The following is a 27169-nucleotide window of genomic DNA, read 5'->3' on the forward strand; positions in this document are numbered from 1 at the left end:
GAAGAAGCCAAGGGTTTAATAAAATCAATGGTTTATTGTAACAAATGGTGACTTAGAAGATTAGAGCATTTAAACAAAACTGAAAGGCTGTGTAACTACTGTCTGTAAAGGAGCCTTCATCAACCTGGTGCAAAACATGGGTTTTGTGGTATAGTTGCCATCGGCACAACTAGTGGTCAAGGATGATGGGTTTTGTAGTCCAAGAAACCTGGAAAGCACCAGGCTGGCAGAGGCTAATGTGACATTACTTGCCAGCACCGTCATAGGATCCCCAAATATCCTGGGTTGTATTCAACCAAGTGCTCTTCAGAGTAGACCCACAGAGGTTATTGAACCCAAATTAGTAATCTTCATTAACTACACAGCCCATTGTTAAGCTATGGAACTCCCTGCCTCAGGAGGCAGGGATGGCCCTAGCTTGGGTGGCTTCAAAAGAGGATTGGGCAAATTCAGGGTGAACCAGGCTCTGAATGGCTACTAGCCATCATGGCCGTGCTCTGCTTCTGCAGAGGCAGAAATGCTTCTGAATGCCAGTTGCTGGAAACCACAAGGGAGGAGAGTCCTCTTGTGCTCGGGTCCTGACTAGTGGGGACAATGGCCTGAGTCAGCAGGCTCATCTTACGATTTTATGAATACAACCCTCTGGAATTTTGATTCCTTTCTAGCCGTTAGGGGCTTCTTTAGTCAAAGAATGTCTACTCCTAGTCTATTTGGGATGTGGGTGGCGCTATGGTCTAAACCACTGAGCATCTTGGGTTTACCAATCAGAAGGTCGGCGGTTCAAATCCCCACAATCGGGTGAGTTCCCGTTGCTCTGTCCCAGCTTCTGTCAACCAAGCAGTCTGAAAGCATACCAGTGCAAGTAGATATAGGTACCACTGCGGTAGGAAGATAAATGGCATTTTGTGTACTCTGGCTTCCGTCACAGTGTCCCGTTGCACCAGAAGCGGTTTAGGCACGCTGGCCACATGACCTGGAAAAGCTATCTTTCTACAAACACTGGCTCCCTTGGCCAATAAAGTGAGAAGAGCGCTGCAACCCCAGAGTCGTCTGCGACTGGACCTAACGGTCAGGGGTACCTTTACCTTTTTAAGAAAGCATCTTAAAAAGCAGAGACATCACCTTGCCGACAAAGGTCCGTATAGTTAAAGCTATGATTTTCCCAGTAGTGATGTATGGAAGTGAGAGCTGGACCATAAAGAAGGCTGATCGCCGAAGAATTGATGCTTTTGAATTATGGTGCTGGAGGAGACTCTTGCGAGTCCCATGGACTGCAAGAAGATCAAACCTATCCATTCTGAAGGAAATCAGCCCTGAGTGCTCACTGGAAGGACAGATCGTGAAGCTGAGGCTCCAATACTTTGGCCACCTCATGAGAAGAGAAGAATCCTTGGAAAAAGACCCTGATGTTGGGAAAGATTGAGGGCACTAGGAGAAGTGGATGACAGAGGACGAGATGGTTGGACAGTGTTCTCGAAGCTACGAACATGAGTTTGACCAAACTGCGGGAGGCAGTGCAAGACAGGAGTGCCTGGCGTGCTATGGTCCATGGGGTCACGAAGAGTCGGACACGACTAAATGACTAAACAACAACAACAGAGGTAAAGATAAAGTAGGTGAAGGACCCTTGGACGGTTAAGTCCAGTCGAATTTGACTATGGGGTGTGGCACTCATCTCCACTTTCAGGCCGAGGGAGCCAGTGTTTGTACAAAGATAGCTTTTCCAGGTCATGTGGCCAGCATGCCTAAGCCGCTTCTGGCAAACCAGAACAGCACACGGAAATGCCATTTACCTTCCCGCCGGAGCGGTACCTATTTATCTACTTGCACTTCGTGCTTTCGAACTGCTAGGTGGGCAGGAGCAGGGATCGAACAACGGGAGCTCACCCCGTCACAGGGATTCGAACCGCCAACCTTCATGATTGGCAAGCCCTGGGCTCTGTGGTTTAACCCACTGCGCCACCCGTGTCCCCTAGGTAAAGGTACCCCTGACCGTTAGGTCCAGTCGCGGATGACTCTGGGGTTGCGGTGCTCATCTCGCTTTCTTGGCTGAGGGAGCCGGCATACAGCTTCTGGGTCATATGTCTAGTTTACTCAATTGAGGGCTTTCGTACTATACCTGGTGCCCTTCTATGGAGGACAAATCTTTCAATGGCTACTGGCAATGATGGAAGCTGGGCACTGCCTTCACAGCTGAAGGCAGCAACGCTGCCAAATGCCAATTTCTGGAAACTGCAGGAGGGGAGAATGCTCTTGTACTCGGTTCCTGCTTGCCGGTTTCCCCACAAGCATCTGGCTGGCCCCTTTGAAAACAGGATGCCGATCCTGGCCTGATCCAGCAGCCAGGCTTTCCTTGCGTTCTTGCTTCCAACACTTCTACATGAAATTCCCGTGCGGATTCTCCGATGTGGTGTTAGGCCTGCTCCGGCCAAAGCTCTTTCCACACCTCAAGCATCCGTACCGTTACTCCCATGTGGCTCCTCTCGTGGGCGTGGAGGCTCGAGTTCTGACTGAACCTTTTCCCACATATGAAGCACTTGTAGGGCTTCTCCCCTGTGTGGACCCTCTGGTGCCGAGCGAGGTCCCCGTTCCTCCGGAAGCAGTTCCCGCACTCCAAGCACTGAAATGGCTTCTCCCCCGTGTGGCTTCTCTGGTGTGAAATGAGGTTCGTGCTGTTGACGTAGTTCTTCCCGCACTCGGCGCATTTAAAGGGCTGCTCCCCCGTGTGCAGCCTCTGGTGGTTCCTAAGGTTCCACTTGTGGCGGAAATTCAAGCCGCACTCTGAGCAGGCGTAAGGTTTCTCCCCGGTGTGGATCCTTTGGTGCCGTGTGAGGTCTGTGTTCTTGATGAAGCTCTTTCCACACTCGGAGCATTGGAATGGCTTTTCTCCCGTGTGGATTTTCTGATGGGAATGGAGGTTGATTTTCTGAGTGAAGCTCCTTCCGCACTCGGAGCACTTAAATGGCTTCTCCCCTATGTGGATTCTCTGGTGGGTCCTGAGGCTCGAATGCCCACTGAAATTCTTCCCACACTCCAAGCAGTGAAACGCTTTCTCCTCTAGGAGGACTCCCTTACGGGTCTTGAGTTCTGAACGGTGGCTTAAGCCCTTTCCGTACTCGGAGCATTGAGGTGGTTTCTCCAGTGTTTGCGTTCTCTGTTGAACATTAAAACTTGGTTTCAAACCGAAGGTCTTCTTGCACGTGGGATGCCTATTCCTTTCTTTTCCTTCCGCCGTTTTGTTTTGGGTTGGGATTTCCTGGAAGTCACAGGGTTGATAAACCACGGAACTTTTCCTTTCCTTCTGTTTTGCTACCGTTTTCCGCCTCCACTCTTTCCTCTCTCTGCTTCTGTCTCTTTTCAGTGAACCGCCACATGGCTCTTGCTCAGTCTCACTCTTCCAGGTGAATCTATCACATGCTGGAAAAGAGAAGTGAGGCAATGTAGTAAGGCCAGAAGAGAGGAAGGGAATTAGTTTAGAGCTGTAAGACAACAGACACTCCTTTTTATACCGTGTTTCTCCTAAAATAAGATACGTCTTATATTAATTTTTCCTCCAAAAAAACACACCACGGCTTATTTTCAGGGGATGTCTTATTTTTTATTAAGTAGGGTACAGCAATCCACATTTATTCCATTATAATTAAGTTGCCCTTGCCGTTTGCTGGCTCTTGCTGGGCTGGGGCTCACCGCAGCATGCGCTGTTGGCTTAGCCGGCTCCCGTTCAGTCGGAGCGCGGCACGGCGCTGGGCTGGGGATCGGCGTGGGGATCTGGGGCTCCCGCTGGGCTGAGGATCAGCGCGGCGCGCGCTGCTGCGTTCGCCGGCTCCCGCTGGGTCGGGGCTCGGCAAAGCGCGCGCTGCTTGCCCTTGCCGTTTGTTGGCTCTTGCTGGGCTGGGGCTGCTGGCTTAGCCGGCTCCCGTTCAGTCGGAGCTCGGCGCGGCACTGGGCTGGGGATCGGCGCGGGGATCTGGGGCTCCCTCTGGGCTGAGGATCGGCGCGGCGCGTGCTGCTGCATTCGCCGGCTCACGCTGGGTCGGGGCTCGGCAAAGCGCGCGCTGCTTGCCCTTGCCGTTTGTTGGCTCTTGCTGGGCTGGGGCTGCTGGCTTAGCCGGCTCCCGTTCAGTCGGAGCTTGGCGCGGCACTGGGCTGGGGATCGGCGCGGGGATCTGGGGCTCCCGCTGGGCTGGGGATCGGCGCGGCGCGCGCTGCTGCGTTCGCTGGCTCCCGCTGGGTCGGGGCTCGGCAAAGCGCGCACTGCTTGCCCTTGCCGTTTGCTGGCTCTTGCTGGGCTGGGGCTGCTGGCTTAGCCGGCTCCCGTTCAGTCGGAGCTCGGCGCGGCGCTGGGCTGTGGCTCCTGCTGGGCTGGGGATCGGCGCGGGGATCTGGGGCTCCCGCTGGGCTGGGGATTGGCGCGGCGCGCGCTGCTGCGTTCGCTGGCTCCCGCTGGGTCGGGGCTCGGCAAAGCGCGCGCTGCTTGCCCTTGCCGTTTGCTGGCTCGGCGCGGGGATCTGGGGCTCCCGCTGGGTCAGGGCTCTGCGTGGTGCGAGCTGCGGGTCGCGCAGGGTCCTGCTACTGTAGTCCGAGGCTCTGCGCAGCACGTGCTGCAGCTTCTCCCGGCTCCCAGTCCTTCTGCACTCCACGTGGGCATCCGCTTCCGGCAAGGACAGGAATCTTCCTTTTCCTGTTCCTTACGGAAGCGCCATTCAGTTCCTTACGGAAGCGCCATTCAGCACGGTACGGTAGGTACCGGTACCCCTAAGACGTCTTATTTTCGGGGGATGTCTTATATTTTTTTGCCTGTAAAAGATCGTGCCATGGCTTATTTTAGAGGCACGTCTTATTTTAGGAGAAACACGGTAATTGTGGTGAGAATAATTGTGGTGAGAATAATAATAATAATAATAATAATAATAATTAATATATTTATTTATTTATTTATTTATACCCTACCTATTTGGCTGGGTTTCCCCAGCCACTCTGGGCGGCTCCCAACAGATAAAGCATCAAACATTAAGAACTCCCTTAAACAGGTTACAGGTAGGTAGCCGTGTTGGTCTGGGTCGAAGTAAAATAAAAAAATTCCTTCAGTAGCACCTTAAAGACCAACTAAGTTTTTATTTTGGTATGAGCTTTAGTGTGCATGCACACTTCTTCTGGTCTTTAAGGTGCTACTGAAGGAATTTTTTTATTTCCCTTAAACAGGGCTGCCTTCAGATGTCTTCTAAAAGTCAGATAGTTGTTTATTTATTTGACATCTGCCAGGAGGGCATTCCACAGGGCAGGCGCCACCACCGAGAAGGCCCTCTGCCTGGTTCCTTGTAACCTCCTTTCTCGCAGTGAGGGAACTGCCAGAAGGCCCTCAGAGCTGGAGCTCAGTATCTTCCAGCAGTGGCAGATTATGGGGAGTGTGACTGCTTCGGTTGCACAGAGCCTGAGGGGGTGCTACAACTATGATGTAGAATGGATATCCAGAGGCTGGGGGCACCAAATTTTGGCATCACATAGGGCACCACTGAATTTTGAGACCCTAAGATCTGCCACTGTTTCCAGCCTGTGGGCCAATTCTGGCCAAGCCTTTTCTGTCAAACCAGGCCCACCTGCCTATCAGGTGGTGTCACAGCTAAATCAGGGTGGATTTGATTTAAATTACTAGTCCGGAAGGCTTGATTTTAATCATATATTTTTTTACAGAAAGACTCATTCTTGCTGATATAATCTTAATATTTACAACCAGATGAAGGTTTCATTTTTGGAATCATAAATTTTCAGAGTAGTTTTTACAGTTATATCAAAAATTTCTGATTTGTTTATGCTATTAGAAATACATAGACAGGTAATTATGAAATTATTGTGAGGTTTAATAAGTTAACTATTTATATTTGGACAACATTTCTGCTGTGCTTTACTAGAAGGAGAAATAATCATTTCCTTAATAACAATTTATTTATCTAAGACAATAACATTATCGCATATGTATCCATGTTTGTTAACTGATGTGGTTAAACATTTTCTTTTTTAAAAAACCAAAAACCTTAGACATGAAAAACTCAAATCCTTATTTCCTGATAAGCCTTTGGACTATATATAGATATATACAGTGGGGGGGGAGTATTTGATCCCCTGCTAAATTTGCCATTTTGCCCTCCGACAAAAAAATTACCAGCCCATAATTTTAATGGTAGGTGTATTGTAGCTGTGAGAGACAGAATAACAACAGGGAAAACCCCAGAAACTCAGAAGATTTAAAACATTTGGTTTGTTTCCTAACATTTGCAGTCCGCTTCTGACCCCAGAGGTGAAAAAGGAGCAAGGCTTACACAGAGAGGACACGTTCCAAAAGTTCTCCTCCATGACTTCCCTGTGCAGGTCCCTCTGGTGCGGATCCAGCACTGCCAGCTCCTCCTCATTGAAATACACAGCCACGTCCTCAAAGGTCACCAGGTCCTAGAAGACATAGGGTTCCAGCAGGCAACAAGTCATGCTTCTTCCCCTTCTAAGCATGTGCAAATAAGGCAATAAAAGTGGAGCAGCCTAGCAGGCATTTCTCCGTAGGATTTAAGCTGTCGGACCCCAACTTCTATCAGCTCCAGCTAGCATGGCCAATAGTCAGGGATGATGGGAGTTGGGAGTCCAGCTGGAGGGCCGCCAGATCCTGAGATCACCTTCTGAGGCCCTCCTTCATGTGCCTCCACCTCGAGAGGTCCGGAGGGTGGCAACATGAAAACAGGACCTTTTCTCCAGTGGCTCCGCATCTGCGGAATGCTCCCCCCAGGGAAGTATGCCCAGCACCTTAATTATACAGCTTTAGGCGCTAGGCAAAAATGTTCCCTTTTAAACCAGGCCTTTGGATGACCTGATTGACATCCTATACCCCTTTAAAACATGGCTCTTTTGGAGGTGTGGTGTTATTGGGTTATTGTTTTTATCTTGATTTTATATATTGTGATCTTTTCTTTGATTTTATATATTGTGATCTTTTCTGTGAAGCGCCCCGAGACCTCCGGGTATAGGGCGGTGTATAGGGCAGTGAAGCTGAGGCTCCAATACTTTGGCCACCTCATGAGAAGAGAAGACTCCCTGGAAAAGACCCTGATGTTGGGAAAGATGGAGGGCACAAGGAGAAGGGGACGACAGAGGATGAGATGGTTGCAGAGTGTTCTCGAAGCTACAAACATGAGTTTGACCAAACTGCGGGAGGCAGTGCAAGACAGGAGTGCCTGGCGTGCTCTGGTCCATGGGGTCACGAAGAGTCGGACACGACTGAACGACTAAACAACAACAACAACATTGTGATCTTTTCTGTGAAGCGCCCTGAGACTTCCGGGTATAGGGCAGTAAATAGAAGAAACCCAATAAATAAATAGAAGAAACCCAGTGCTGACTGTTAGTGTGAAAGACAACTCCAGATAAGGCATAAGGAGGGCTTTGAACTGAGAGCAAAAAACTTGGGTTGAGTGTTTTCAAGGACTGCAGTTGGATGAAGAGATGGTGGGGCGTTGAGGTGGCTGAAAGTGGTTGGCTAGAGAAGAAACAGCCTTGACGATGGACATTTGCTAATGGATATGCTCTCACAGACTCTTTCATCTGGTAATGCATTACTGAATGAAGTCAGACTAATTGGGGGGGGGGGTTGGTGTGAGCCTCTGAATCCCCATCCTCCACCAAGGGAATTTTCTCCCACAGACTTCTGGGGACGTGGCTGAAAGCAATTTGGATGCTGAGCCAGGACTGACTCCACTTATCTGCAAACCAACTTCACAGGCTCCAACCCACAAGAAGGTGCCCACTTTCTTGCCAATCCTTGGACTTCAGCTGCTGCCCGCCCCGCTCATCAAAAGGAAGACGCACTGGACACGACACCTGCTGGATCAACACCTTAGCTAGTGCAGAAATACCTGTCTTGTACCTGCTATACTTTGTAAGCAACACCTTGTACCAATCTGATTGATGCAGCAAAGGCTTTAACAGAAACAGAATCGGGAGCTTGAGTTCGTCTGGCAATGAGGGTTAGGGCCCTGTCCCCACTTGGCTACCCAGTGATCATTCCCCACTGCCACCACCTGCTTACCTGATACAGTTTTACTGAGGCGGCTTCCACTCCACCAGAAGAAAGAGAAAGTTTTTCCAGCATCCATGGCATCTCCTCTGCCTCAGGGAGATCAGCGTCTGCTTCCTGCTTGTGAAACTAGAATTTGCAGGGAGTAAAGAGAGAAATGGGATGAGAAAAAGAATATACATGGAATACATGTTGGGAGATGCCCTAATGTAACATGTCACTCGATAAAACTTCTTCAGACACTGAATACCTGGGTAAAGAACAGGCATCCCCAAACTGCGGCCCTCCAGATGTTTTGGCCTACAACTCCCATGATCCCTAGCTAACAGGACCAGTGGTCAGGGATGATGGGAATTGTAGTCCAAAACATCTGGAGGGCCGAAGTTTGGGGATGCCTGGTAAAGATAGATAGATAGGTAGATAGGTAGATAGATAGATGATAGATAGATGGGATTTTTAAACATTTATATTCTAAATACCTAAACAATAGAAGAAAAGGGATAATGGATGACCAGCCCATCGGTTGTAATATAGCAGTTAAAGTTTAACAAGTAAGTTATTTTTGCTGCAGCCTCTAATATCCAAAACAATTAAAATGTTTTTGTTTATTTTAAGTTTATGAAAATACAGCCATCAGCACAAAACTATTAAGATGAAAGTGTCTCACCTGCTGCTCTGCCTGCTTCTTCTCCTCTGCCTGGCTCAGGAGGAAACCTTCTGCCAGGGCCACTGCTTGGGAACTGGTCTCCGCTCCACATTCCCTGACCCAGCTCTCCATCTCCGGGGGAAGGACAGCCAGGAATTGCTCCAGGATCACCAGGTCCAAGATCTGAGCTTTCGTGTATTGCTCCGGCTTCAGCCACTGATGGCAGAAATGGTGGAGTTGGCTGCAAACCTCTCTGGGTCCTTTGGCCTCTTGGTAGCACAAATGCCTGAAGCGCTGGCTTAGAGCATCTGAACAGAGGATGTTGCTTTCCTGACCCAGGGTCTTCTTCACACTGCCTTCCCAGAATTTCCCACTGATCTCAGCCTGGGCAGCTTGTGGGCTTTTTCCTGTATCCTCCAACATGGTTTCTGGAAGCTGGGAAAGTGCTAGCAGGGCTGCCACCTGTGCTGTATATTGCAGGATTGTCCTGTATTTCAATGTGAAATGCTATGTACAATGTACAGATACAGTTGTAGGGAAGTTTTTTAATGTTTGATATTTTATATTGTTTTTAGTATTCTGTTGGAAGCCGCCCAGAGTGGCTGGGGAAACCCAGCCAGATGGGCGGGGTATAAATAATAGAATTATTACTATTATTATTTTGTCCTGAATTTCAGGTCTTCTGCCTGCCTGCCGAGTTAGGGATTCTCTCCAAATTTATTATTATTATTATTATTATTTTAATTTATATACTGCCCTCTACCCAGGGGTCTCAGGCCGGATCACAGAATAAAATCAAGATGTAAAACTACAAAATACGTAATAAAAATAAGCGCTGGGTGGCCAAGCACAGACATTCATGAGTGTGTGAGAGACAAATTGCAGATGGGTCACCCTGTGAGGCTGCAACAGATTGCAACGGGTTGCTCTGAAGTCGCTTCAGCACCAGGTGAGAAAATCCATCACCCCCAACCGCCCCTCCCTGTCCTGCATTTTGCCAGGTCAAAGGGGGCCGCCCTAAGCAATGAGATCTGGGTTCATGTGCCTCTGGAGCGCCTTAAGCTCAGGGGTGAAAATGGCCCTGATGAAGAAAGTATCTGGTTCTGCTCCTCCCCAGATGCCTACAAATCCGTCGCAAAGAAATCTCTCCCCCCCGTTGCCATGGTTACCTGCGGGTCGTGGCGAGCCCGGCTTCCTTCCGGTCGCGAGCGTAGCTCCGCCCGGCATCATCCGGGTCCCTTTCTCCGCCTCACTTCCGCCTCCTCGCGTCGCCTCGGCGTGCTCCGCCCCTTAGCAACCGGGCCTGCTGCCGGCTGCTTAGCAACCGGGCGCCCCACTAGCAACCGCGGCCTGCCTTCGCCGCTGCTTCAGGGACGTCCGTCTTAAATATTCATATGGATTTTTAGTTGCATTTTTTTCACCGCTTCTTTTATTTCTCACATTGCTTTTTATCGCGACCCCAATGCACATCGTCGTTCTGTGAAATGGCATTTAAAATGCAATTACATGTCATGCAGCACCTAGCACAATTAACAATTGTTACAACGGGCAGTCGCGGGGGGGGGGGGCGGAAATAATGAAATGGCCTGTCGAGACCATCAGCAGTCTCACACTACGCCTGCGCACCTCTGGTTCTGCTCTCCTCAATATTATAGCATCATAGAATCGTAGAGTTGGAGGGACCCCCCGAGTCATCTAGTCCAACCACCTGCAATGCAAGAATCTCAGCTGGAGCATCCATGACTGAGGGCCGTTGAACCTCTGCTAATAAACCTCCAAGGAAGGAAATCCATTTGCAGTGCTATGGAGGTGGTGGACTCTCCTTCCTGCGATTCCTGTATTGCAGAGGGCTGGACTAGATGGTCCCTTGCCAACTCTCCCGTTCTCTAGTTCTAGGATGGCGTTTCCTTCTTGCAGAACCTTTTCACTGCTCCTTCTTTTAATAGCCAACAACAGAAGGAGAAGCTCACAAGGATGCCAGCTAAAAGGATCCTCTAAATAAAGCATGGGGGGGGGGTGCGCCATGCACATGGTCCAAGAGAGTTTGGCTTGCCAAGGGTTAAAAAGCACTGAGCAGCATCGCTGGAAAGGACAGGAAGTAAAAGCCAGAGGTAAAATCCCCTCCCTCCTCAGTCTGTTTCTGTAATAGGGGGGTAGCTGCTTCTGTTTCTGCTCTGCATATATTGCCTCCATGCCATAGGAGTCAACTCATAGGGGCAGAGGTCCCTTCACCACCACCCCAAAAATATTTTAGGGTTTCTGACTACCCCTAAAATATTTTATTTGGGGGGGGGAGAAGAACTTTAAGAAGGAATGGGGAAAATTTACAATGTATTTAAAAGAACACTGTAAACAGCTAAAAACACTGGCAGGATTTTGAGTAATGCTTGTAATGTACTAAAAATTATGCTAAAAATGAATTAAGAAAAATAGAGAAAATAAGAGAAGCAGCTGAAAAAAAGTTGATAATGGTAACCATTGAAGGGCGGAGGGGAGTCGAAGAATTCGGGGAATCCTAAATGATCATGATGGTGTTTAATGTTTGAATTTAAATTTGCAATGTAGAACTTAATAAAAAAGATTTGAGCAATAAAAATATATTTTAGGGGGCCGGGCTCCCCAAACGTTGATGGGTATTGGCATTCTATTGGTGTGTGCACACCATGTCACGTGATCAATTATTTTTTGATATTTTTATTGGGGGGAAATTCAATGAATAAATGAATGAATAAAGAGGGGAAGGGGGGGGAAGTGAGGGGGGAAAGAGAACAAAGATATGAAAAAGAGAAGAGGGGGGAAATGTTCAAAAATGCAATGTACTATACTCCCATACATTCTTATATAAATTGATATATTGTAGTTTATCCCAATATATTTTTAGATGTGAATAGCCTGCTGCATTCTGTATAAACTCATCCCAAATGATGTCATATTTATTATGAGGCAGGGCTTACCTCCCCACCCCCCAAAAAAAATACTTTATTCAAGTTGGCACCCCTGCTCAGTGCCCCTTCTGGGATCTGGCAAGTCTCCTCTCTCTTCCCCATAGGGTATATTGGGAAGGGGGAAAGTCCCAGGGAGGATGCATAGAGGGTCTGCTCAGCTCATGTGTGGGGAGACCCCCAAATCAGGGAGCAGAGAAAGTCCTCTTCCCTTCTTTGCAAAGCCAGGAAGAGGACAAGTGTGCATGAGGTCTGTAACTCCTTTGCATGAGAGGCTCTCTGTCAGTAGGAGAGCTATTGTTTGAGCTCAGCTCCCCACCAATCCCAGGCTTTGCAGATCAACTTTGGCAGGTGATTGGCAGCACCCGCCTGTCATATCATATGATGTCACAATTGTGCCCGGCCACATCATCAGATGCACAGTGGGTCCAAACTCTTTTCTTACAGGGATACAGACAGAACCAGTTCCAGAAACGCCAAGTGATCTGTCATGGAAAGAGGGGGGGGGAGTGCATTTCAGGAATCCATGCCCCTTTGTTTAACAATGGATAGGACTTTATTCACTTTACTTTATGAATCACTTCCTACGAGGCATCAAGGAGAAAACCATATATGAGTTTCAAATCTAATACAGATGCAGACTGGGATAAAGGTCTCTACTTTAAAAGGGCTACGTGGTCGATCCTTGCAAAATAAAAATAAAAAGCATAATGGGGTGGGGTGAGGAATCATCCAATTTAAAGTCGCACTAAATACAAGTCCATTGGAAGATGTTGACTTGGAAGTAAACTCCCCGGGAGTTCGAGGCAGTTATTTTCCCAGGTGTATATAGGGACCTATACTTTTCAATGGCCTTGCTTCTCATTCTCCTTGAGTGTGTTTGCTTGGCTGGCAGGATTGTGGCCTCCAACTCTTGATAAATGCCTCTCGTAGGGTTGGATTGATAAATAACCTTTATTATTATTATTTGGCCAATGAATACCCTTGGAATTTTGATGAAGCTGTCATGGGCGCCAGCCACAAAATGGTTCATTCACAAAAAAGTGAAGCAGTTAACTAACTAACCACAACATATCAATGCGTAGGATGAAGGTCCTTATCGTCCTTTTTGTCTCTCACTAAACATCACCGCTTGTTTTCACTAGGTAAACTTGAGTTCTCATAAAATGAGAGAGGGAATCCATTTCTCCCTCTGTGCCTCAATCGTAGCTTTATGAGCCACTATCGCTGCCCCATCTAGTCATCTCCCCCCCACCCCACCCCACTGAAGCATCCCAAATTCTCTTCTGAGTCCCCAGCCCCCATGGCGGTGGCCGCTCTAGGTCACTAGGAGTGATAGTTCATTCACAAAAGGAAACAAGGTTAAATGCTTACTCAAAACACTACACTTTGTAAGATTCTGGCTCTATTCATTCCCCTAAGTACAATACAGGGTTCGTAGGTATTTGAACATCAGTCTCACGTGTAGATTCTCTGTTGGCTGCAAAGATCCAACTGATCACTAGAGCTCTATTCCAGGGGTTCCCAGAGGTCCACAAGCTTCGTTCAGGTATTCCATGGCACATCCGTGTTAAATATTCATATTGATTTTTAGCTGTATTTTTCATTGCTTCTTTTATATCTTATATTGTCTTTTATTGCGATCCAAATGCAAATTGTCATTCTATGAAACAGCATTTAAAATGCAACTTAAAATCATACAGCACCTAGCACAGTGTGTTCCAAATGCTACAACGGGCAGGGGGAGGGGAATAATTAAATAGTTTTGTTGAGACCATCAGCAATGATCAAGTGGTCCATGGGGGGTGGGGATTCTCCTCTAACCTACTTCATCGACTGCTCTAATCTACTTTGTTACATATGCTTCCTTCAGATGTGAATCGCAAAATCACAGAGTCATAGAACTGTAGAGCTGGGACCCAGGGGTCATCTAGTCCAACCCCCTGCCAAACAGAAATCTAAATAAGATTGGCATTTTCCCATTATGCTGTGTGCACTTCTAGGATTCCCCCGTAGGTGGATTCTTCAGTGTGACGTGATCCTTATATTCTGGCCGAAGCTCGTCCCACATTCGAAGCATTTGGATGGTTCCTCCCCTGTGGACTGGAGCCGGCATGGGAGATATTTCCATGTTCCAAGGCAGCTGTTCCAGATGCAGCCTCTGGTGCTTTTTCAGGCTCTCGTTCCTCCGGAAGCTCTTCCCACACTCCAGGCAGCTGTAAGGTTTCTCCCCGGTATGGGTTCCCTCGTGAGCGGTGAGGTTGCTCTTCTGGCGGAAGCTCTTCCCGCACTCCGGGCACGTGTAGGGCTTCTCTCCCGTGTGGATATTCTGGTGCGAGATGAGGGAGTCCCTCCTCATGAAGCTTTTCCCGCACTCCTGGCACTGGAAGGGCTTCTCCCCGGTGTGGATCCTTTGGTGCGAAATGAGAGACCCTTTCACAATGAAGCTCTTCCCGCACTCCAGGCATTTGAAGGGCTTCTCGCCGGTGTGGAGAAGCTGGTGCAAATTGAGCGTCCCTCTCCGCGTGAAACTCCTCCCGCACTCGAAGCACTGGAAGCGCTTCTCGCCCGTGTGGATGCTCTGGTGGGAAATGAGGTTCGAGTTCTTCCGGAAGCACTTGCCGCACTCGGAGCATTTGAAGGGCTTCTCCTCAGTGTGGATGCTCTGGTGCGAGATGAGGGCGCCTTTCCGGATGAAGCTCTGCCCGCACTCCAGGCACCGGAAAGGCTTCTCCCCGGTGTGGATCCGCTGGTGCAAATTGAGGTTCCCCTTGCTGTTGAAGCTCTGCCCGCACTCGAAGCACTTGAAGGGCTTTTCCCCCGTGTGAGTTCCCTGATGAGCGGTCAGGCTTTTCTTCTCTCGGAAACTCTGTCCACACTCCAGGCACTGAAACGGCTTCTCCCCAGTGTGGATTCTCCGGTGAGAGATGAGGCTCGAGTTCCTGCAGTAGCTCTTGCCGCACTCTGAGCACTTGTAGGGCTTGTCCCTCGCGTGGATTCTCTGGTGGAAAATAAGGCTCCCTTTCCGGTTGAACCTCCTCCCGCACTCCAGACACTTATACGGCTTCTCCCCTGTGTGGATCCTTTGGTGTGAAATGAGGGAGTCTCGGCGAATGAAGCTCTTCCCGCACTCGGCGCACTCGTAAGGCTTCTCCCCTCTGTGGATCTTCTCGTGCGACGTCACGCTGGAGCTTCGGCTAAAGCCCTTCCCACACTCCAGGCATTTGAACGGCTTCTCCCCAGTGTGGACTTTGGAATGAGCATCGAGGCTCGATTTCCATTTGAACATTTTGCCGCACACGGGACACCTTTCCTTCCTCTTGTCCTGTTTCTCTTCGGCGGGGATTTCGCAGGTGCCGCTGCCTCGACGGACGGACGACTCCTTGCTCTTCTGTTTAGCTTCCCCTTTCCTTCTCAGCTCTCTCCCCTCTTTGCGTCGGACTCTTGGCAACAATGCCGTGCTGCGTTCCCCTTCGCCCTGGCTCCCTGCTCCTGGAACAAAAGGAAGCTCCGTAAGTACTGAAGTGAGAAAGGGAGTATTCATTGCAGATCACAAATGGGAGGGTATCTCCCAAGCTGTTGGGTGTACAGCGGTACCTCTGGATACGAACGGGATCTGTACGCATCCAGAGTAGTACTTACCCTGAAGCACCGAATCTGTGCATGCTCCCCGCACAATTTGGAGCTTCTGCGCACGCGTGTGACATCATGCACGAATTGCCGAACCCAGAAGTAACCCATTCCGTTACTTCCGGGTTCGGCACGTACGTATCCCGTGTCATATGCAACCTGAAGCATATGTAAGTAACTATGACTGTACGCCGAAATGGCAAAACTGACCGGAAAGCTCGGGAACCAGGAAGACAAAATATTCAATAAAGAATGGGGAAAGTTTACAATTTACTTAGGAGAGCACTGTAAGCAGATGAAAACATTAGCAGGATTCTAATAACACTTGCAATGTAATAAATATTATGGGAAACGTGGAGAGATATAAACTATGGATTATGAAATAATATGCAGTTGAAAATGTTGAGAACAGGACCTATGGAGGGGAGGGTGGGAAGTCTGGAGATTCACAGAAATCTCTAAATATGGATATGTATTTGGTATTGTTATATCTCTACACTTGTAAAACCAGATAAAAATTATTTCAAAAAAAATCAAACAAATGGGAGGGTATCTCACCCATTCCCCTGCTCAAAACCATCTCTGCATGCTTACAGGAGGCCTTGGCCAAGGTCATCCTCTGGACACACGTCAGGCTAGCGAAAAATTTATCCCTCCCTTTCCCCTTTACATTGGAAGGGGTGTGGAAAGCTTGGTTCATTTATTCACATTTGGTGGGAATGCCCCCGTGTTAAAAACTTTTGGAATAGAGTATTCTCCATTATATTCGCAATTACAAGCCAACCCCTTTCTCCAAATCCTGAATTGGCCCTAATATCTTTGGACATAGACTTAGGCTCAACCCTGAGCAAAGTAGTGGGCTTCTTACTGACTCCGGCACAATTAGTGATAACAGAAGAACCAGCCTGAAATACCCCTGAATATATGGGAGAAAGATATCTGGGATACAGCAACGTCTGAGGATTCCACCAGACACAGGAGGGCAATTAAAGGCATAATGAATGGAGACACCTTCCAAGAAACGTGGACGCCCTTCTTTAACTATGTTAATGACCAAAATCAAGACCTTCTTATGGAGGACTCTAATTTCTACATCCCTCCTTGGGGAGAAATCTCCATTTATTCCTACTCTCTCCTTCCCATTTCTTAACCAATTCCTGTTTTATTGTGTTTTAAATATTCTGTTGGGAGCCACCCAGACTGGCTGGGGCAAACCAAGCAGATGGGCAGCATATAAAATCATCATCATCATCATCATCATCATCATCATCATCATTCATGTCTGCTACCACTTACTAAGGTGTCTTGTGAAAAGATTTTTTGAATCTTTGAGCTGTAACACCTCTATCTATATGCCTGTTGGCACTAATAGGTTAGTGAAACAGGACGTGCCCATGCAGAAGCCATGCTAGTTCTGCTTCAGCAAGGCTTGTTCTTCTATTTCCTTGTCTATTTTATCGTAAATGATACTTTCCACTGGTTTTCCCAGAACGTATGTTAAGACAACCAATCTAATTTCCAGGAACCCTACACACTCCAATCCTTTTAAAAATATTTGAGTTAAGTTGGCCACTTTCCCATCTGCCGTTCTGGAGAAGTTACATATTTTTGTTAGAAAACGTTTTTTGTTTTGTTTTTTTCATTTCCTAAATCTTAACTTATACTTTTCAGGTTTATACATTTCACTGATTTTACAATCATTTTGACATTTCAGAGCTTGACTTCCTTCCCCCCTTTCTGCGGTTCCTTAAATTTATTTTTAATATCTTCTGCATATTCTAATTAACGCAATTTGCTCATTTATTCATCTTTTTTTAAAAGATGTACTCTTATGAAACTGCAGTTTATTACAATAATCCTGCCAGTGTTTTTATCTGTTTACAATTCATCTGCAAATATTCAATAAACCATTTCCATTCTTTTATTAAGAAGTTTGTTATCTTGATTTCTTATTCTTCCGGAAGGAAGGAAGAATAGGAAGATTTTTTGTTAGAAAATGCAGTTTCACATGTACTTGGAGCATCCCATTTCCTCCAGGTGCAAAAAAGGAAGAAGTCTCCGACATCCCAGCGTGACGCCATCTTTTGTAGCACTGCCATCTAAGCGCTGACATTGAACAGAGAGCCCAGAAGCTAGTTACCCTGCCCATTGAAGTCTCACAGAAAACACAGGCTACAATATTTATTATTTAAGCCCTCGTCAACTGACTTTACCAGCTACGGGGAAAAAGGAGCCTTAGCCACAGAAAAAAGCTCACCTATGAGCTTTTGCACAGTCCTTTCCCAGAGTTCCTCACTGCTCCCAGCCTGCACTGCTGCTTCGTGGGCAGCCAAGCCTTGCTGTCCCAGGGAGGTCACCATTTTCCAGTTCTCCTCCATGACTTCCCTGTGCAGGGCCCTTTGGTCCGGATCCAGCGAGCTCCATTCCTCCGCAGTGAAACATACAGCCACATCCTCAAATGTCACCTGAGCGGGGGATAAAAAGAAATGTGATCTCTGCGTGGAGAATGGCAAAGAGGAGAAAGAAGGAAAAGCTTGTTTATGTAGACAGAGGCTGCCTTTCAAGATTTAAATCATCAGAAACAACATTCGCAGCTTCCTTGCTGGGCAGCTAGGATGACAGCAGATGGGGAAGAGGTTGATTTTTGTGGGAATGTTGTGGATAGTAGGAGAGGATATATTGATGAAATATTATCCTTCCTCACCCACGCTAGTGAGTCAGTAGCAGAGTACATTCCCCAGTATATAGCAGGAAGCTATACAGTTGAATCTCGTTTGAATCTCTTTACTTAAGCAATCCAATCTGGCTTTGTCCACATTGGGTTTTGTTCTTGGTAAATTCCCCTTTAAAGGTAAAGGTAAAGGGACCCCTGACCATTAGGTCCAGTCGTGGACGACTCTGGGGTTGCGGCGCTCATCTCGCTTTACTGGCCGAGGGAGCCGGCGTACAGCTTCCAGGTCATGTGGCCAGCATGACTAATTCGCTTCTGGCGAACCAGAACAGCGCACGGAAACGCCGTTTACCTTCCCGCCGGAACTGCAGGAACAGGGACCGAGCAACAGGAGCAAGCCCTAGGCTCAGTGGTTTAACCCACAGTGCCACCCACATCCCATCTAAATTCCCCTTTAATCCCTCCTAAAAAGAATAAAGACACACAGTCTTCTCTTAAAATAATGATAAGATGGATAAATACAATTAGATGCAGTTTCAAAAAGAAGATAAATTTTGGAAGCCAAGGGAGGGGTAGAGGGAAGTCTGGGGGTTCAGGGAGCCCCATAAAGTTACTGATATGGATTGTTCCCTACACCCTGTTTATCTGCGGTTACGAGAGGTATGAAAACAAAACTTTCTCGAGCCTTCCAGGAGACTGTGCTGAACTATTTGTTGTCATGGGAAGATTTTTACAAGGAACGGCAACATCCCAACTCACCACCAGTTGAGATTGAAGTCCAAGTCCAGGACTTAGAGGCTAATTCAAATTTGGAGATTATTGACTCTGAGACTGTGGGTGATAAGAAACAACTTGAAGAGGACTTGGACTATGACAAATTTGTTTGGGATGAAGCAAAATATGATCTCCAAAAGGGAGAAAAACAAGCAGAACAAGAAGATGAGAGACAAAGGGACTTAAAGTCTAATGGAATTGAAGATCCTGGAGGGGTTAAAATGTGGAGTGGGGTTTTTGTGGGATGGGAAGGACAGGGGCAGAGGGGGGCAAAGGTCTGGAGATGGATTTGGGAAAGAATGGGTGTGGGGTAAAAACTTTAGTTAAAAGGTATTGTTTTGGTCTCTGAAAGACGGTTTTCGAAATCTTGGCTTGATAATGGAAATGCTGAACCAATTGGGGGAAAAAGACTTGGGGAGAGGAGATGGAATGTAAAAAAGAAAGGGAAAAAAAGTTATGTTTCCTTAAGGGAGTATAAGAATGGTTGGGAAAGAACTTTTAAGTGATTGTAAATTATTGTAGGCTAAGTGAGGTGTTTAGGCAGAAAGCTGCCCACCCTCCTCTCCTTATTCTGAGGCACTCAGTGGCAGGGGGTGCCCAGATGGGTGAGGAGGAAATGGAACCTTGGAAGTGCTGTTGCCCTGCAGGTTCCTCTTGTGGCAGGAGGGGACCTGAGGGGGGACAGCACGAAAAAGGAGGAGGATTGAGTTAATATTATAAGATTAAGATTTGAAACTGAGTTGGAAAATTCGCCACAAGTAATCAGAGTTTGTTGGAAAACCATTAAGAAGACTACCGAGGGAGTCGCAATTAAGATGTTAAAATAATAAGAACTGGGAAGTTTGAATTCTTCCCAATTTTTTCTTCTGTTTTTTCTTTTGTTTTTTCTTTCTTTCTTTCTCTTTTAGGTTTGTTAATATGATTATGAAAGAGTTGGGGGAAGCAGATCCCCATAACTCTTCCCTACCTGTTCTCTCAGTGGCAGGGGGGGGATATGGGGGGAGAAGGGAGGGGGGAAGCAGAACTCAATTCATAATTGGACCCCTTTGATTCTTAAAGCACACAGGTCCTACTGGTGGCAGAAGTGGACCGGTGGGTGGAGGGAAAACGAAGGGACAGTGTTATATTGTATGTTTTGTTTTGTAAAATCAATAAAAATTTCTTTTAAAAAAAAAAGTTACTGATATGGACTATGATTTAATGTAAACGTGTGTGTTTGTGTTTGTGTGTGTGTGTGTGTGTGTGTGTGTGTGTAAAAATGTTTTTTCTCTTTGAAACTTTGAAAATAAATAAAATAAAATAATGATAAGACGTTTACTTACATTCCATAAGTAAACTGAAGGCAGACTTTAGCTTATAGCTACAGAACAGAGTTTGAGTTCATCCCATATGGGAATGAGCCCATGTGCTGCTGGCTGAGAGCCAGCAGACAACAAAATACATCAGGATGGAATAAAACAAAGAAGAAGGGGGAATTTACTAGGAACAAAACCCAATCTGGACAACCTAGATTGGATTGCTTAAATAAAGAGATTCAAACGAGATTCAACTGTATTGCTTCCTGCAATATACTGGGGAATGTACTCTGCTACTGACTCACTAGCGTGAGTGAGGAAGGATAATATTTCATCAATATATCCTCTCCTGCTATCCACGACATTCCCACAAATTTTCCAGGCCCAGTGAGTTGTGCAGAATGCAGAGGCAGCCAGGCTCACCTGCAGCCTCTTCTCTTACCTGTTCCAGAGGCACAGAAGGTGCTTCCACTACGCCATCAGGAAGGGGCGAGGGAGGACACACCACAATAATCCTCAGTCCTTCTCCTGCAAGGGAAACAAAGATGACAGGAAGACCAGTTTCTTAATTATTTAGACCGGTGGTGTGCAGTCGGCGGACTAAGGGGACTAGGCTAGTCCCCTAAATGTTCCCCGGGCGCCTCCTTCCCCAAGCCTGCAAAGTTTCTGCCCAGCTTAGGGAGGCAGGCGTGATGTTCCACCATGGGTTGTTGGGATGTCAAGATGCCAAAATGACTAAAATGACTGGAAGAATCAGAAACCAGGAAGACCAAAAGTTTAATAAGGAATGGGGAAATTTATAATTTATCTTAAAAACCATTGTAAACAGCTAAAATCATTAGCAGGATCGGAATAACACTTGCACAGTGGTACCTTGGTTCCTGAACAGCTCAGTTGCCAAACAAATCGGTTCCCAAACGCCGCAAACCCAGAAGTGAGTGTTCCGGTTTGCGAACGTTTTTTGGAAGCCGAACGTTTTATGGAAGCTTGTGTGGCTTCCGATTGAGTGCTGGAAGCTCCTGCAGCCAATTGGAAGCCACGCCTTTGTTTTTGAATGGTTTCGTGAGTCGAATGAACTCCCGGAATGGATTAAGTTCGAGAACCAAAATACCGCTGTAGTTTAATGGTGAATTTTGGATACAATGGAGATGTAAAAGATTTGGATTATCATAAAAGATGCAGGAGGAAATGATTGATAATAGGACCCACAAATGGCAGGAGGGAAGTCCAGGAGATTCTTTGGAATCTTGTTTTTATGCTGTCTGTTGGATATGTAATTGTAAAATTTTAATCTGAAAAACCAAATTAATTCCTTTCTTTTAAAAAAAGCTGTCTGTCCTCCGCCCCCGCAATTGCCCTCGCAAGCTGACGCCTCTAGGCCTTATGCCCCTCTATGAAAAATTATCACACCACACCACTGATTTAGGCCCTGCTTTTAAAGCAAGACGGGCTTGCGACAGAAACCAAAACAAACAGACAACATGTTTAGAGGTTCCTCGGTGTAGCGGGTGGATGGGCACAGTTAGTGATGCAGCCTGATTCCCAAGCGCAAATTCATGGAGGATTAAGAGTGCAAGATGAGCGTTCAGGATCAGGCAAAAGGAGGCCAATCTGGTCCAGCATCCTGTTCTGATTGTGGCCAACATTTAGAGTGGAGTGGGTGGAGCTGTGGTCTAAACCACTGAGCCTAGGGCTTGCCAATCAGAAGGTTGGCGGTTCAAATCCCTGCGATGGGGTGAGCTCCCATTGCTCGGTCCCAGCTCCTGCCAACCTAGCAGTAGCATGTCAAAGTGCAAGTAGATAAATAGGGCGTTTCCTTGCGCTGCTCTGGTTCACCAGAAGCGGCTTAGTCGTGTTGGCCACATGACCCAGAAGCTGTATGAGCACCGCAACCCCAGAGTCGTCTGCGACTGGACCTAATGGTCAGGGGTCCCTTTACCTTAGGAGAGCTTAGTTTAGTCGGAATACACTTCCAGAGTCAACACTAAATACATTACTTCTGGTAAATGAGTCACTCGAGCCCCCTGAAAATTTGTGTCCCAGGCATCTTAGACCTGTCTATCCATGCACTGAGGTCCAGCTCCGAGGGCCTTCTGGTGGTTCCCTCCCTGCAAGAAGTGAACCAGGCAGAGGGCCTTCTCGGTAGTGGCACACGCCTTGTGGAACGCCCTCCCTTCAGATGTCAAGGAAATATTGTAAACAGCTCCCTGACTTTTAGAAGACATCTGAAGGCAGCCCTGCATCGGGAAATTTTTAACGTCTAATGTTTTACAGTTTTTATGTGTGGCTGAGTGGCTGTGGAAACCCAGCCAGATGGGCGGGAGAATAAATAATAAAATTATTATTATTATTACCATCTGAAACCAGGGTGAAATACATTGACATTATTTTCATCTCCCCTGCCCCACTATTAGATGCACTGTCAGTTCACAGTCTTAACCAGGCATCCCCAAACTGCGGCCCTCCAGATGTTTTGGCCTACAACTCCCATGATCCCTAGCTAGCAGGACCAGTGGTCAGGGAAGATGGGAATTGTAGTCCTCTGGAGGGCCAAAGTTTGGGGATGCCTGGTCTTAACAGTTAGAGCAGCAAGTTAGAACTGCAAGCACACTAAGTAAAAGTTTTATGTTATTTTAACTTTAAATGACAAAACTAACTGGGAAGCTCAGGAATCAAGAGAAATTTAAAAGAATGTGAAATGTTTATAATTTATATACAAAATCATTGTAAACAGGTCAAAACATTTGCAAGATTTTAAACACACTTGTAATGTAGCAGAACGTGTAGATAATCTAGGAAGATGAAAAATTGGATAAGTATTGATATGCAGTTGAAAGAGAATCAATAGGACCCTTGGAAAGGATGGGAGGAAGTCAGGTGATTCAGAGTAAGCTCAATAATTAGATCTGGAAGTGGTTTAGTTGCATGTTTATATTTTGGAAAATCAAAAAAATATATATTTCAACAACAACAAAACTTTAAAAGAGAGTGTCTTGCATAGTTTTTATAGGAGGGAAAAGAGAAATAGCTAAATGGTCAAATGACCCAGGGGTGTCTTCCACAAAAGTAACCAGAGTTTAATTCCCACAAATTCGCCCTATGGTAACCAGAGTTTAATTCCCACAAATTCGCCCTTCCAGAAAGTACTGTATTGTATTAATTCTCGAACGATGGAAGCTAAGCATTTGGTGGAGTCAGCTCCTCCCCGACACAGGCTCAAGGGGAAATAAGAGAGACCCGCTCAAGAGGGGAAGACCCAAGCTGGGAAATGCCTTGTGAATCCTTACCCAATGAAGGAGCACCTTCGTCTTCCTCCTGCTTGATCCACCACTTGGAGAGAGGTATCTGCCTGGGGTCTGATGGGTCCTCCTCTGCCTCAGGAAAGTTCACGGCTTCTTCTGCAAATAGTCCCTGCAGTTGAAAGAGCAGCAAGTATCAGAAAGAGAAAAGAGTGGGGGGGGGAGAGATTAGGAAACAAATGAGCGGTCCTCTCCTTGCAGGACTTCCAGAATGGGTGAAAAGTGGACAACCGTTGCACACTTTGGCAACGTCCTTGGAAATATTCTCAGCCCCTTGGAACCACCAGGATGAAGCCCTCTCTCACCTGCTGTTCCTCCTCCTGCTTCACATCTTCTGCTCGGCTCGAGAGGAAACCTTTGGCCAGGGCCACCGCCTGGGAACCAGTCTCTGCTCCATGTTCCCTCACCCAGTTCTCCATCTCTGTGGGGAGGACAGCCAGGAGCTACTCTAGGAGAACCAGATCAGACTTTTCGTGTCTATCGCTCTGGCCGCAGTCACTCGAGGCAAAGGTGGCGGAGTCAGCAGCAAACCTCTCGGCCAGCTGCAGTAGAGAAACCGTCTGAAGTGCTGGAGCTGAGCATCTGAGCTGAGGGCGTCCTCCTTGTTCAGGCTCTTCTGCACGGTTCCCTCCCAGAATCCTCCGCTTCTCCCCGTCTCGATGGTACGAACAGCTTCTCTAAGCAGAGTCTTCTTATTCCATCTGTGCTCCAAGGCAGCCACCAAGAAGGTTGAAAGAACGCCTCCATGTTCCACCGATTTCGGTCATAAAGCAAAATCTGCCCTCCAAAATGTGGGTCCTGCAAAGCCAACAAGAAGAAAATACCTCCACCAGTTGCTGAACTACTACCAGGCCAAGTTCAAGTTGTTACAATAAGGTCTTTAATAATCTGGGATTGTTTTACCCAAATTAATGTTATTAAGGGTGCCCAGCGTTGTCAGGAGAGATCCCTGTTCTCCATCACAGTTACAGTTTCCACAGCAGTTTAACCATGAATCCCGCTTCACAGAGAACTCTGGAAATTGTAGCTCTGCAAGGGGAATTTGGAGGGGGGTGTCTCTCCTCCAGCTCTCAGCACCCTTAAAACAAACTACAGCTCCCAGATTTCTGGGAATAAGGACTGTTCAAACTAGCATCACGGTGCTTTAACGTATGATGTGAATGTGGCCAGAATCCGCAGTAGCTGGGGATTAGGGGAAAGTTAACCTGCTCCAAAACAGACCAGATCAATCACAGACTATTATAGCTGCTGTTTCTTGGTTGCCTGGAGCTATTAGTCAGGCATCTTCCTAACGAAAGAGAAGATGCAGACAGGAGGAAAGAGAGGGAGGGAGTTTGTCCAGTATGCAACACCGAGGGGTCCTTGTGGCATCTTAACTCATCATCATCATCCTCATATTTTTTTGTACCCCAGCCCCCTTACTGGATTGCCTCAGCCACTCTGGGCGGCTTCCAACATATATAGAAACATAATGAAACATTACACATTAAAAAGCTTCTCTAGACAGGGCTGCCTTCAGATGTCTCCTAAAGGTCGCATGGCTACTCATCTCCTTGTCATCTGATGCGAGGGCGGGTGCCACCACCGAGAAGGCCAAACCCTCAGAATGCCCGGCAGCCACCAGATAGCAAAGCTCATCAACGTAAAAAGAATATCCTGGATCAGCTGCACGTGATCTTAGGAATCTAAAACAGGCATCCCCAAACTTCGGCCCTCCATATGTTTTGGACTACAATTCCCATCATCCCTGACCACTGGTCCTGTTAGCTAGGGATCATGGGAGTTGTAGGCCAAAACATCTGGAGGGCCGCAGTTTTGGGGGTGCCTGATCTAAAAGGAGCCCTGCTGCAGAATCACACCAAAGTAGTGGGGGGGGGCAATCTAGTCTCCCAGTCTCCTGTTTTCACTACCGGCCAGACCTGAGCACAAGATCCCTCTCTCCCCTCCCCTCCTGTGCTTTCCTTCCGAAGCATTGGCCGAGCATACTGATAAAAAGCCTTGCGCTCTGCTGTGCAGATTTCACATAATCACGGAACTGTCGTGTTGGGAGGGTCCTCCAAAGGCCATCTAGCCCAGCCCCCACCCACCCTGCAATGCCGATATGACAGCTCAATGATCCCTGACAGGTGGCACACCCAAGCTCTACCAAGGAAGGAGAGCCCCCCACCCCCGCTTTTCATCCAGGCGGAACATACATACCCAACTCCCTCTTGCCTAAGGAAACTGTCGATCCATACCAGAAAAGGGTGTTGCATTTGGGGGAGGGGGAGCCCTGCCTCGCTCTTCTGTGCTTCCCAGGCCTTCCTCCACCCCAAGGCGCTGTCTGACCCCCACTTGGGGGGGTAAAAGGAGGGCTTCCAGCTCCTTCATTCATTCCCCAGCCCCACACATTTTGCACCCAAAAGCTGAATTGGGGGGGGGGGGGAGACTCACGTGATTGGTAAGGACAAAGGACAATTTTCTTCTGCAAGAAAGCCCTGCAGGGATGTGCGGGGACGACTGGGGGGGGGATGCAACCTCCCGATTCAAGCTGCAGTGGGGCAGGAGCAGGAACCAGCTGCCAGTTTTGCAGCCAATAAATGCATCCGTGCAATTCAACCTCCGGCTGCAATCCAAGGCTGGCTTTTTTTTTTTTTTTTGCAAAGCAGGATGGGGGAGCCGCCTTTGCTCTGGAGGACTCCTCCTCTCCTCCTCCCCCATGTATTCCCCCCCCCCGCAAACGACCTTCCTCTCTAGGAATATCAGCTCTCTCATGCATGTGCATCGTTTTAACCCTTGCGTGGCTGGAAGAGCAGCAGCAGGAACGCGAATTGATCCTTTGCAAACGGCGCGGGACGGGCGCCTCCAGGAGTAGGAGGAATTGCGCTTTGGAAGATCTGCTGCCGGCAGGGCTGGTCGATCATGGCCTCCTCTGAAAATGAGGGCTGTCCCGGTCGGCTTGCTGGATCTTTAGCAAAGCAACAACCCTGCAAGGTTGGCCCGATCAAACCATGTCTATGGCAGGGCGCTCTGGCCCGCGAGGCATTTTGGGGCGGCCCTCGACAGCATTTAAGAAAAATAATAATAATAGAATCATAGGATTGTAAAGTTGGGCAAGGGTCCCAAGGGTCATCTAGTCCAACCCCCGGCAATACAGAAATAAAGCCGTAAGAAAAATATTTTTGTGTGTCATGCGATCTTAACAGAAGCCCACCCGTCTTGTTTGTATATTAAATTTGCTGAATTAAACCCATTATGATATGATATAAAAAGGTAAAGGGACCCCTGACCATTAGGTCCAGTTGTGACCGACTCTGGGGTTGTGCGCTAATCTTGCATTATTGGCCGAGGGAGCCAGCATATAGCTTCCAGGTCATGTGGCCAGCATGGCAAAGCCGCTTCTGGCAAACCAGAGCAGCACACGGAAACGCCGTTTACCTACCCGCTGTAGCGGTTCCTATTTATCTACTTGCATTTTGACGTGCTTTCGAACTGCTAGGTAGCAGGAGCTGGGACCAAGCAACGGGAGCTCACCCCGTCACAGGGATTCGAACCGCCGACCTTCTGATCAGCAAGCCCTAGGCTCAGTGGTTTAACCCACAAAGCCACCTGGGTCCCATGATATGATATATAATTATATTAATTATATTATATTATATATGTGTGCGTGTGTATCACACACACACACACATTAAATTTCTGCTTTACAATTTATTCATTCAAACAACCTTAAAATATCAGTTACTTCCCTTCTTCTCTTTCCATGTTCCATTTTACATAGCATAAATCCCTGCATATTTTATATAAACCAAACCATTCAGTATTCCAATATCACATCCACCAAAACCTACTTACACTGTTGAATTTATCTTAATGC

At 47.4% G+C, this 27169-nt stretch overlaps 1 protein-coding gene across 1 annotated transcript; it reads right to left on the reverse strand.

The window, feature by feature from the left end:
• Positions 1-26013, reverse strand: LOC132591344 (uncharacterized). The gene is given in 12 exon segments (XM_088662514.1): positions 1-2431; positions 2434-3417; positions 6318-6444; positions 8069-8185; positions 8724-9189; positions 9872-9950; positions 13646-15136; positions 17532-17739; positions 20457-20542; positions 23302-23425; positions 23619-24111; positions 25747-26013. Coding segments are annotated over 11 exon segments (4137 nt in total). The 5' UTR covers positions 23733-24111; positions 25747-26013; the 3' UTR covers positions 1-2090.
• Positions 26014-27169: the final 1156 nt, after the last annotated feature.

The sequence above is a fragment of the Zootoca vivipara genome, chromosome 2 (assembly GCF_965207765.1).
Source record: "Zootoca vivipara chromosome 2, rZooViv2.hap1.1, whole genome shotgun sequence".
Classification (NCBI taxonomy): Eukaryota; Metazoa; Chordata; class Lepidosauria; order Squamata; family Lacertidae; genus Zootoca; species Zootoca vivipara.